Source organism: Dipodomys merriami, unplaced genomic scaffold (genome assembly GCF_024711535.1).
Source record: "Dipodomys merriami isolate MVZ:Mamm:240054 unplaced genomic scaffold, mDipMer1.0.p SCAF_26, whole genome shotgun sequence".
In the NCBI taxonomy this organism is placed as follows: domain Eukaryota; kingdom Metazoa; phylum Chordata; class Mammalia; order Rodentia; family Heteromyidae; genus Dipodomys; species Dipodomys merriami.
The window spans coordinates 17,961,205-17,974,097 of NW_027204048.1; the positions used below are offsets into that span (position 1 = coordinate 17,961,205).

The 12,893-nt window shown below is 40.7% G+C and overlaps 1 protein-coding gene across 4 annotated transcripts in view; it reads left to right on the plus strand.

The window, feature by feature from the left end:
• Pcsk5 (proprotein convertase subtilisin/kexin type 5) overlaps positions 1-12,893 on the plus strand; it is a 394,004-nt gene that overhangs the window by 296,021 nt on the left and 85,090 nt on the right. For all 4 annotated transcript variants that reach the window (XM_070035766.1, XM_070035767.1, XM_070035769.1 and 1 more), the window contains exon 21: positions 6,368-6,470. In XM_070035766.1, coding sequence (XP_069891867.1) covers positions 6,368-6,470 — 103 coding nt within the window. The remainder of the gene's footprint in view (positions 1-6,367; positions 6,471-12,893) is intronic.

Below are 12,893 nucleotides of genomic sequence, written 5' to 3' on the forward strand. Positions count from 1 at the left end.
AGAACTGGGAAGTCAGGGGTGTAGAGAGGATAGGTCTTGTCCATCAGAAAGGCACACGTGGGAAATGGAATCTCAGAGCAATCGTAAAGAGAACCGGCATAAAGCAACCTTGGTCTCTGGGCGCCTCCAAGCTATGGATGCAAGCCATCCTGACGGCTGCCTCACACTCAGTCTGCCTGTAGTGGGTGCCAAGGAAGGGAAAAGCATCGTTTCTGTCTGCCACGTGTCTCTCTTCCAAGCAAGTTTCATCCATGTGTGCATTTATCCTGATGGTCACCAAAGGGCTCTCCAGCCTGACACTCACAATGATTAATGTCCTTGTATCCACCACAAAAAGACAGATATCATGAGTTTTTCTGGTTCATATTAAGAACTGGGAACTCTGCAGGGGTGGAGAGGAAGTACAGACCTGCCTAGCAGGAACAAGACCTAGAGCTCAAACCCTAATACCACCACAAAACACTCAATAAAATAAAAACAGTTCTAATGTTAAGGAGAAAACTCATTCGGAAGACTTTTAAAAATTGTGGCTATATATATATATATATATATATATATATATATATATATATATACGCATGTATATATATATGTTAGTGTTTTCATCATTTTTCAGTTCAGTTTCATAGTTTAAGCACCTTCAAATTGTTGTGTAACTATCATCAACATCTACCTCAAGAACTTCCCACCTTCACAACTGAAACATTGGCACCATAAAACAGCCCCCTCCACCATCACATTTTCTGCTCATCTCTGGAAACCATTTTGTCTTAGGACTTACACCATGCTAGGGAATGTCATCAAAGTCCTTTTGTGACTGGCTTGTTTCGATTCACCTAATCCATACCTGCGGTTGCATGTGTTGGAATCTCCTTCCTCTTTAAGACTGAAATGATCACCGAGACTTTAAAGGTGTCGTAGTCTCATTGATGGCCTCATATTTTCAGCCCTTGCTATAAAACATCAACTCAATGAGGCTTTAAAAACTGGCTTATTTCATTAGCTTATAATTAGTTGAAAATGTTGCTGAGCGTTTATTGTAGTTGATGGAAAGTAATAAATGTATGGTGTTTCTTTTCCCTATGAAATTGTTTTCACCTAGTGGTGTCTTAAGTTGGAAACTACTTATTGGCCTCCTTGGAAACAGATAGAATTATTTAATTAGCACTTGTGATAATGGAATTATTCAATAAAGTTACGCCGTGATTCCTGGCACCTGTGTGATAAGGTACACAAATAGACTTCACACAGAGCTCTAGAGATAATTCAGCACTCAAGGTGGTTTAATAGATAACCAGATCAAAACCCCAAGCAGTTGAATGCTCAATGATTCCTTCCTTCCATGCTGTCATTCTAGTCAACTGATCCAAAAGTTACTGTAAATTCCCCTCAAAATTTCTCTACTTGTGTTTATTCATTTATGAAGATAGATACCTATTTGCATACATTCTAAATTGTTACAAGATAATATTATTATAATTCAAAGGTAGAACAGTATTTCTTTTGTTGAAATGACCATGTAAAACCTTAAAAAAAAGTCTCCATCATGTTTTATAACTATATAACAGTTATTCTAGCTGCAATATATCTTTATATGTTGTGGATGGCTTCCTAAGAATTGCTCATTACGCAGACTTGTTGATAGTTTTCTGCAGTGTTATCAAGGAATGGATATAAGCATAGATAGCCACTTATTCATACATTTTTGGTGTGTGCCAGTCCTGGGGCTTGAACTTAGGGCCTCGCACTCTTGGCATTTCTACTTAAAGCTAGCACTCTACCACTTGAGCCACACCTCCACTTCTTCTGGCTTTTTGCTGGTTAATTGGTTTTTCCAGCGCTGGCTTGAAGTGTAATCCTTAGGTCTCAACTTCCTGATTCTTGAGGATTGTGGTCATGAACCGCCAGCTCCCATCTTACTTGTACATTTCTAACTTTACTAGTCCTGATTCCTAAGCCAGGTCTTTCCTTGGAAGGCCTCATTCTTCCCTATACGGCCCCATTTTCTTAGTGTCCTTTGGCCATTAGAGAATCGGAGGGAAAAGGAAACTCAAATGGAAATAGAAATGTTTTTATCACAACAGAAGGAAGATTTAGACAGAGACTCCAGAAAGAAGAACTTGTAGGATGAGATGGAGAACAGAGTAACTGGTCCTGCTGTCTCTGCTAGAAGTGGCTCTTTCTGAGAATTTTGTATATGCCTCCTGTCATAAACATTCAACTTCATTGTGCAATGAAGACAGATGACACGAATTTGCCGTTCCAACAACAACAACAAAAAAATCACCAACTTCCCTACGTCCTTGGAATGCCACTTCCTTCATTCCAAATGTGCTGTGGAAAACTTGTGTGTGTAACGGCTACGTGCAGTTGTTTATGTACATAATACCAGAATTAGGGCAGGCCCTCCGCTGTCATCTGTTGCAAAGCCAGAAGTTGCTCCAAACTGAAGAGGCGTGCAGACTGGAGAGAGGAAACAGCTAGCTGTCCTTCGCTGACTCTCTTACATAAGTCTCAAGGTCGTAAAGTGTTCTCCATCTTGCTTCCAAGAAGCAGGAAAAAGAAAACAAGTTTGAAGGGTCGCTTATCAGGAAAGGAAGAGCTGGGAAAGGTGTTAGGCTAGAAGAGAAATGTGGTAGAATGGAAGACAATGGAAGATGTAAAGAAGAGATTGAGGACAAAAGACTGTAGGACAGAAGATGAATTCCATTCAATGGAGAGTTGCCAGTGGAGGGGAGAGAGATTTACCATTTCTCCAAGACAGGAGATAGGAACACAGTTAAGAAGATAAGAAGTGATTTTGACATTGAGAAAAATGGGTGCTGAGGGAACTCAGATACCTTCTCAGCAAATTAAGAGGTTTCTTTCCCAGCAAGAATAGGTGGAACTTATGTTTTGAGATGGTCGGACCCGGCCTCAGTGGGGAGGGGGAGTTATGAATCATAGCAGCCACCTGGGTAATGGAGACTCATACAGGCGTGAGTCCTTATGTTTGGAGGATTTATTTGAAATCTGGATGTCATGCTCAGTGGCATTTTGTGGATACTTCTAGAACTAGGATCATTGAGCGGATCAAGAATAGCCACTGGATATGCAAGTCAAAGTGTTGGCAAATGAAAGAAAGCATGAAAGTCCCATCATAACCCTAATAACCCTCAGCTGACCCAGCAATGCACCATCAGTAATCAGAAAGGTGCTGGGTGCGGATATATGTTATAAACTCTCAGAATCACGTAAGCTGATTTTGATTTCACAGAGCAAGAGATCGTTAAGAAAATCCCATCTAGTTTGGGGCCTGCTACATCATGATTCTATTACAGTGGTGAATATGAAGAGCTGCATCACTGACGCCAGGACAAAGCGATCACCTGGACCTGTCCGTCTGCACAGGTCTCCTCATGCTCCGTGCATCTTTGCTCATCTTGATCTTTAGACTGAGGAGGTAGAAGGCACCTGGCTAGTGTTTGAGTCGTAACTCTTTCCTAGTAAATCATTCATCTCAATACTCTTTGGAAACCCAACACCTCTCACATTTAAATACCTTTCAAATTCACATGTCTCTGAATCTCATCTAGTGCCAGCCCTGTATTTGCTATCCAAAAACCATCCATAAAATAGATGGATGAATGAAGAAATTTCTCTGAGCCCAGGTTCTTTTTTTTATTATTGTTAAAATGCCGTATAGAGGGGTTACAATTACAATTACAAGGTAATGAGTACATTTCTTATCCAGCATTGTTGCCTCCTACTTTGTTTCCCCTTCCCATCCCTTCCCATCTCTCCTTCCCATCACCCCCCTCCCACCTCTCCATATCAGGTGTCTTTAGAATACACTTTCTTTAGGTTTTGAAGTCTCTCTGACTTCCATTCCTCTTCCAATCAGCATATATAGATATATAAAGCATATATCGATATATAAAGATATTGACAACAAAAGGCTGAGATCTTAGAATTGCAGTTTGAAGCCAGCCTAGCCAGGAAAGCCTGTAAAACCCCCTCTCTAATTAACCACCAAAAACTAAAAGTGAGGCTGCTGCCAATGTAGTAGAGTGATAGCCTTGAGCAAAAAGCTCAGGAAAAGTGCCAAGGCTTGAGTTCAAGCTGCAGTACTACACACACACACAGACACACACACAGACATACACACACACACACACACACAGATGCTTACACACACAAATAGATATTGTGGGGCTTACACCTGTAATCTTAGACATTCCGGAGGCTAAGATCTGCAGATCATAGTTGGTTCAAACTCAGTCTTGGCAAAAAAGTCCATCAGATTCTTATCTCCTATGAACCACCAAAGCAACCAAAATTAGAGTTGTGGCCCAAGTGGTAGAGTGCTAACCTTGAACAAGAAAGTCGTTTAGGGGCAGTACTCAGGCCTTGAGTTCATGCCCCAGAACCTGTAGACACACACACACACACACACACACACACACACACACACACACACACACACACACACACACACACACACACACACAAGACAGATCTATACTTCTCTATGAACAGAAATTACATTGGCCCCTGAAGACAAGGTCTATTTCTTCCTACCAACTCTAGTCTAGATCCTCTGCTCTTAATTGTGCCAAGTGCACGGACTGATAATCAATCTGCCAAATTGATTGTGCCTCCCATGACAACAAGGGAGAGAGAATTAGTAATAAATAAGAGATAGAGTAGGAAAACCCACACCATTTACATTTACATTTACACAATTTACATTTACATGATGCTTGTTTAAATAAGACCATCTTGCCTTGAAATTATAACACCTACTAGAAGTAAGTTCCCCTCCTTTTTTTGGCTTAGGACTATTAGTTGCCAAGAAAGTAATACATCTATTCAACATTTTGGTGTGAGTTAAGAAAAAGCATCATCTTCTGCAGAGGCAGAGATAGTTAACACAGACAGCAAGGCATGGAGAGAGCCACGTGGGCTAGATCCCAGTCACCACTTAACCATTGGACCAGCAGGTACCAAGTGCATATCTGAGGTTGTTTGTTGTTGTTTGTTGTTGTTTTGTCCCTGGTAGATACCCATGCTTTGGGGCCCAGGACTCTACTCCTAAAGGAAGAAACAGAATTCCATTCTAACAGCTATGTATCAGATTCCTGATTCACCTTGTACCTTGGTAACAACTACTAGACTTAGAAAAGGGTCTGTATCACTCTGCACATACCCTTTCTGCTTAGTTATCAAAACTAGTCGAATAACTGCACAAAAGGCCTTTTCTCTTTGATAAGGGAAAACTCCAGCTGTCCCTTCATTTGTCTTTGTGGTTTACTTCAAGCAAATGGAAGATTTATGAATGTGAAGCTTACCTTTTCTGACTGTACCACCTCTGTAAAGCTGGAGGGAAAAGGGAGAGAGAATGTCTCTCATCCCTCAACCAGTCAAGTCTGGGTTTTCCGAGCTTTTCTCAATGCAACTACAATAAAACAGCAGTAAATCTTGGAGTATCAGTAAGACAGTTTGATGAAGCTCTGGGTGAGTCAGGATACCTCAGCACGCCAGCTGGGTTTCAGATCAACAACTTCAGATGCTCCCAGGCCTGTCAAAATGGGGGTGGGGGATGGGGTTCTGGGTCAAGGGAAGGGTAGGGCCCTGCCAAAAATCGGAAAATTCATTTTCTCCTGAGCATAACATATTGTCTAAGCTTCACCCCTCTCCCACCTCCCATCCCCCCCCCCAAAGATGTAGCTTTCTGGATTTGACTGAGGAAGCAGATTGATTTGTTAAAGCAATGGCAGAGAGGGAAGAGTGTAACGTGGAAGTGGGGTTTGAATTCAACGTGCAGGGCCCACCCTTGGACCACTGCGCTCCGTGAGGTCAGCCTCCAACCCCATCTGCCAAGGGAGAGTCCTTTCCAAAACGTGCAAAAGAAATGGGCCAGATGAAATTTGCCTCTGTGGCAAGGTCTCCTGTGTGTTGTTCCTTGGAAATGATAACCTCTCTGTGAGAGGAAAAATGTCCTGGCGCTCTCTTCGCTGTTAGTTTTCCAAAAACTCAGATGGAGCTCATGCCTGCCAAATGCCAGCCAATCCCTCTCTCCCCAGTGGGTTAGACAGCCTATGGGGAAGTCCTCATCAGGGCTCTGTTGGACTCTGAGGCCTCAGCTCTTCATGGGAATGTCAGTAAGAACTCTGTGAGCGGGCCTGGTGGAAAACCTTTTTGGCCTTCTCTACTTCTAAGCTCTGTAGCACATGCTGATCCGTGCAACAGTGTCCGCTTGTCACTTCTGGGGCTCCTGAGGAAGGAGCGATTGTTCGTGCAAGGTCATGATGGAGGGCCGGCCAGAGGCTGTTCAAGGAAGACTTGTCATGTAGAAATGAATAAACAGTGGGATTTTGTTCCCCAGGAGAATACCTCGATAAGCAGGGCCGCTGCCAGGCCTGTGAAGCTTCGTGTGCCACGTGCCGGGGGCCCACCCAGGAAGACTGCACCAGCTGCCCCCTTGCAAGGTGAGCCATCTCCTACTATCTCCTGGGGGTGAGGAGAGCGGATTCCAGTCTGGAGACAAAAGGTGTAAACCACCTCAGAGGTACCCTGCAGGACAGAAAGACAAACACCGGCCCAAGACACACATATCTTCCTGGCTTGAGCCATCTCCCTCGCATCTTCTCCCATAATTCCCCTTTCTCTGAAAGGACCAATTCCCTAGACACTAGAAGGGTTTTCTTGATGGAGTAAATGGTGGTTTTGAGGCCCCTTTTGATACCTGGAATCTCATTCCTTTCTCTCAACAATTACTTCCATCTCCTGACCAAATGGTTCAAAGGTAAATTGTCCTTTGAAACCATTTCTGACCACTTCCAAGCAAAATTAGCCTCCTCTTCTTAGGTCTTGTTTTATATAAGCTTTGTTCAGAGCACATTTGGTTATAATGCACCTCTTCCTTAGACCATACCGCTCTTGAGCTATTCACCTGAGTTTCTCCAGTACTTGGAAGAGTTTGTACTCAATACTCAGTGAATGTAGGAATAGAAACTATGCTAATACACCAGGTATTCTCTTTTTAAAGTGACTTTTAAATTAGTGTCAATTGTACAAATAGTTTCATTATATATAAATACAATTGTACATGTGTGTGTAAAATGTACTTTTATGAAAATCACCACTTCAGTTTCCCTTTCTTATTCCTCCCTCCCTTTCTAAACAAGGTTTAACCATCTTCACTAGTCTATTTCCATACCTGTTTATAAAGCATGTCAACCATCTTCACCTCCACTTTGCCATGTCCTTTGTCCTTTCCCATCCCACTGGACCCTACACTAAAACAGCCTCTACATTGTTATAATCAATTTTTAAATTTTAGATTCCACATATGAAAGATAATGCCCTGTTTGTCTTTTTCAGTCTAGCTTATTTCACCTTATTTCCTCAATAATCTCTGGTTCCATCCATATTCCTGCAAATGACATACTTTCATTCTTCTTTATGGGTAAATAAAGCTGAATACACACACACATACATGCACACACATTATATATAAATGGATAAAATGATGTATATGTATAATATATATGTACATTATCTTTATCCATTCATCAGTTTATGAATATGATGAGCATCTGGATTAATTCCATGCTTTGGCTATTGGGAACAATGCTGTTATAAACATTAGTGTACAGGCATTTCAATTGTATGCTGACTTACATTTCTTTGGGTATAGCAAGATTATATAGTAGTTCGCTAATTTCTTAAGGAACCACCACACTGATTTCCATAGTGGCTACACTAATTTACAGTCAACAATATTGAGGTCCCTACTTCCTATTATCACCAGCATTTTGTGTGTTTGCTTTCTTGTTGATTGCCATTCTGACTAAGGAAAGATGAAATTTCAGTGTAGTTCTGATTTGTATTTCTTTCATGAATAAGGACTTTGAACATTTCTTCAGGTATTTATTAGCCCTTTGTGCTTCTTTTGAGACCTGTGTGTTCAATTTATTTGCCCATTTACTAATTAGATTGTTTGTTCTTTTGACATTTAATTTATAATGCTTTACCTCAATACAATAAGGGCTACATTATAGATAACATTGTCTTAAATGGGGAAAAACTTAAACTAGTTCCTCTAAAGTCAGTAGCAAAACATAGGTGTCCTTTCTTTTACTCTTATTCAATATATAAAGCTAGAATTCTTAGAGCAATAAGGCAAGAAAAATAGAAGGGATACAAATAGGAAAGGAAGAAGTCAAGTTAACACTATTTGTAGAGAATATGATTGTATACTTAAAAGATCCTAAAGACTATTCATGAACAGAGAGAGAGAGAGAGCTTCTATTAGAGTTGATAAAGGTTTTAGGCAAAGCAACAGTTTATAGTATCAATATTAAAAATTCAGTATATTTTATATATATTAATAATGATCAGCTTGAGAGATAAATCAGAAAAATAATCCCATTCCCAATAGCCTCAAAAATTAACTAATTGGAATAAGCCTAAAGAGGTGACAGACCTCCACAACAAAAACTATAAAATCTTGAAGAAAGAAATTGAAGATGTTAGATGATAGAAAGGCTTCCTATGTTCATGGACTAACAGAATTAATATTGTGAAAATGGCCACACTACCTACAGCAATCTATACATCCAATTTAATCCACACCAAAATTCTAATAGCATTCTTCACAGAAATAGAAAAAAGAAATGTAAAATTCATTTCGAAGAATAAATAACTCTGAATAGAGAAAATAATCCTGAGTAAAAGAGTAATACAATAGGTATAAAAATGCCTGACTTCTAATTATACTACAGGGTCACAGAAACAAAGCATAGCATGGTATTGGCATAAAAACAGACACATAGGGGCTGGGAAGGTGGCTCCATGGTAGAGTGCTTGCCTTGCATGCCTGAGGCCCTGGGTTCAATTCCTCAGCACCACATAAGCAGAAAAAGCTAGACGTGGTACTATGGCTTACGTGGTAGAGTGCTTGCCTTGAACTGAAGAGCTCAGGGATGGCACCCAGGCTCAGGCCCAGAGTTCAAGCCCCATGACCAACAACAACAACAAAAAAGACACATAGATCCATGGAATAGAAGATCCAGAAATGAACCATTTGATTTTTGACAAAGAGCTCAAAACCCTGTGTTGAAGAAGGGACAGTCTCTTCTACAAATGATGCTGAGGAAACTGGATAGTCACATGAGGAAAACTGGGACTAGAGCCCCGTTCTCTTCCCCTGTGCAAAAATTAACTGAAAATGAATGAATGAACTTTGAAACATCTAGGAGAAAACCCTTGAAGACACACGCACAGGTAATGCTTTCTAAATAGAACTTCAATTACTCGAGAAGTAAGAAGAACTGAAAAATGAGATGCACCTGACTTAACCGCTTCTGTACAACAAGGGAAAAAAATAATATAATCCAAGGAATAGCTACGGAATAGAAATAATATAATCCAAGGAATAGCTACGAATGGATGTTCCACCACATAACTCTGGGCATTTCTAATGGAGAGAGTAGGAGGCCCAGTCCTCAGAACTCAGCAGATTAATCTCTGATGCAAGGGCTTAGTCATTGTTAGCTACTAAGTGTTTGAATGATTGGCCTTATCACTCAGCTAACCGTGTAGGAAGCAGCGTCTCTCTCCAGACGCTCTAGTGGCAGGTGTGGCTTTTCTTCTCCAGAATACACGCCCCTTTCCTCATTCTTTCTCAGGACTCTAATTGCCTTGTGAGCAGGGGTGTGGTACACCTTCCTCTTTATTCCCTACTATGATCGCTGCATCATGACAGTTCTACAGATGTGTATTTGCTGAACTTGACCGTGTAATCAATTTCATAGATTTGGCTCTCTGAGAAGAGAAGGGTGAGAGGAAAGAGGGTGTAAAAGAAAAAAGAAGTCAGGAAGAGGACAAAAGAAAGTCTTAAGAATTGAGGCCCCCTTCCCCCAAAATTTTAAGGCCAACCATGAGAATATTTTTAGTGTTTCTTTAAAGCAACCACACTTCTAAATATTGAATTTATGCCCCATAGCAGCTTTGGAGTTTACTTTTAAGATACAGACATTACCACAAGGAGGTCCCATTTCTCTTCCGACTCTCCACCTCACCAACGATGACATGTGACTGCATGTTTGCACATTTTTTGAACGGGGGGGGGGGGTGGGGGTGGGGGGGAATTTAGCCCTTTTTACCAGGCAGGCACAGACATCTGGGTTACACTGCAGTGTCCTCATGCTCCCTGGATCACCAGAAAGGAGAAAATATTTCTGCCAATATAAATGGCCGTTGAGAAATTGTTTCAGCTTTGGTGGCTTACACTTGTAATTCTAGCTACTCAGGAAACTGAGACCTGAAGATCACAGCTAGATCAAGTTTTATTTTCTGGATAAAATATGGCTTATTGTGCCAAATTCAAATGTTACCTCATAATGTAAATCCTTTAGAAAGAATATTCAAACTCCCTTACATTCTTCCTACCAATACATATATATATATATATATATATATACATATATATATATATATATATATATATATATAGTGAGCTTGTATTAACTAATCACTATAAAATTTGCTTGTTAAACCTTGTGCCTTATTTTATTCAGTTTTGTTGAAATTCAACTCTATATTTGGGGAAAATAACAGTACTTTATGCTTAATAAATAAGAATTTACTCCTTAAAAATCTAATATTTATAATGTTTATATGTGCTTATGATCAGTGCATATCAGTTTATTGAATTTATTCAACACATAATTCCATAAAATTTAAGAAAAAAAAGAAGCCAGTCTAGGCATGAAAGCCTTTGAGTACCTTATCTCTAATTAACCAGCAAAAAGCCAGAAGTGGAAGTGTGCTCCAGTGGTGGAGAAACAGTCTTGAGACCCTAGTTCAAGCCCCAGTACTGGCACAATTAATTAATTAATTAATCAGGGCTATCACTGGTCCTACTGACACTTGAGATGTGGAGATGTCAGCCTAACGTGCATTCCAAGATTCTGTCTCAAGAGAATAAAAAAATCTAGGCTATTGAAAGCAGATCAGAAGTAAGCCTGCTGGGTCATTTAGGTAGTTTCTTTTATGTGTTTGCCTTTGACTTGTGAAGAAAGAAAAAATTTACATGGATATTAAACCAGGTTATCTTCTTAAGAAAATCTTATTCCCAGGAACAATTTTCTTCTCATTCCTCTGAGCTTTTTACTTATTTTCCCATCTCTTTTCTTTGATGTCCATTATTTACAAATGTGTCCAAGAAGGGTATCATAGCGTGTCAATCAACTACCTGATTTCTTTTCTCATTATTCCAGTATTTTCCCTGAAGGGAGTTGAGCAGATGAAAAGAAAGAGACTATGTGGAAAGATGGTGATGTTGACTTACTTGTTTCTTTTGAAAAATTGGCAAAATATTTTCCTTAAGTGTTTTCCAAAGTGCTTCCTGGATGGGAGTTTTAGTCCATTCTGTACTGATATTCCACACGCCTTGAGACTGGGTAATTTATAAACCACACAAGTTTGGGTGACCATTCTGAAGAATTAGAAGTCCTAGAACTGGCCGATGATCAGGACCTTTATCCCACATTATCCCACTGTGGGAAACGAGAGAGCACACGGATGTGCTCCATCCATGGTGGAAGATTCTCCGTGACCAAATCACCCCTTACAAAACCCCAGCTCACCACACTTGTGCGTTGTGGATTGATTTTCCAGCACATGAACTTTGAAGCACACACTCAAACCATCACATCCAGAACAAATAAAAAATGGCTGCTTTTGTGTCCACCCTGAATTAGATAGAAAGTCAAGATGCTCTTTAGCACACCCTCCCAGACTTGGTCAAGAGATCGTGGCACACCCAGGAGCAAGCAATAGTGGAAAGATCGGAACACACTGTTGTGAAGCAAGAGCCGGACCCGAGGATGAGGGGATGCTCCATGAGGCTGGAGCTGTGGGGGACACACTCTTTGCCTCACCACGAATGGAGGAAACAAAGGCAGGCATGAGACAGAAATAAATACTCTCAGATCTCTCTTCCTCCCACCTCAGTTCGGCTGCTGATGTTTTCCCTTCTCTGCAGCTAACTGGAGGATCATGGGAAAGGCCAAGTACACGTGAGAATCATTGGGTTTGGCATGTAATGCAGGATGTGATCACTTCCAGGGCACGGCAGGACAGAAAATGGATCTAGGCTGTGTGCAAATGGAGATCAACAAAATAACCCACACTCCCAGTCTCTGCAAAGCTTTGCCACAGAGGACCACTTCTGTAAAGCGTTAGGTGTAGCTGTTAAGGATTATTTAGAAACTTGGAGGAAGAAAGTGTGCCACTGTATTTAACACACCAAGCTCTGGGGTGCCGTGGTCCTCATGCCCAAACTGGCTCCCCAGCCCAGTCCCTACAGAGATCGAGAGCCAATGAGCTCTCTGAAAGCACTTAAATTCTCACCCTGCCTTAAGTATTTTGCTTGACCCACTTCAGTGATACAAAGATTGAAAGAGTTTTTTAATGTATTGCTAGAATAGTAAAGCAGCAAGAAGTTACATTAAGTACCCTTGTGGTGGGATAATTAGGTCAAGCCAACAATTGGCACAAGGGACCAGAGAACTCTAACTTGCTAGCTTTCCCATTATACTTCACACACACACACACACACACACACACACACACACACACACACACACACACACACACACACACACACACACACACACACACATGCTTGTGCACTGAGGGTTTCTGGAATGCTCCCTAACAATAGTGATTTCACCTTTGCCTTTCTTTGTACTATAAACCCTATTCAAATATGCATGAGTCAGAAAGAAAAAGCTCTTCCACAGAGCCATGCTTGGCTAAACATCTCAGAAATCCACATGGTAGATGACTGGTGATCTCAAAGATTCCTTAATACTTTAAAGAAAATGTGTTATCAGCCCCAT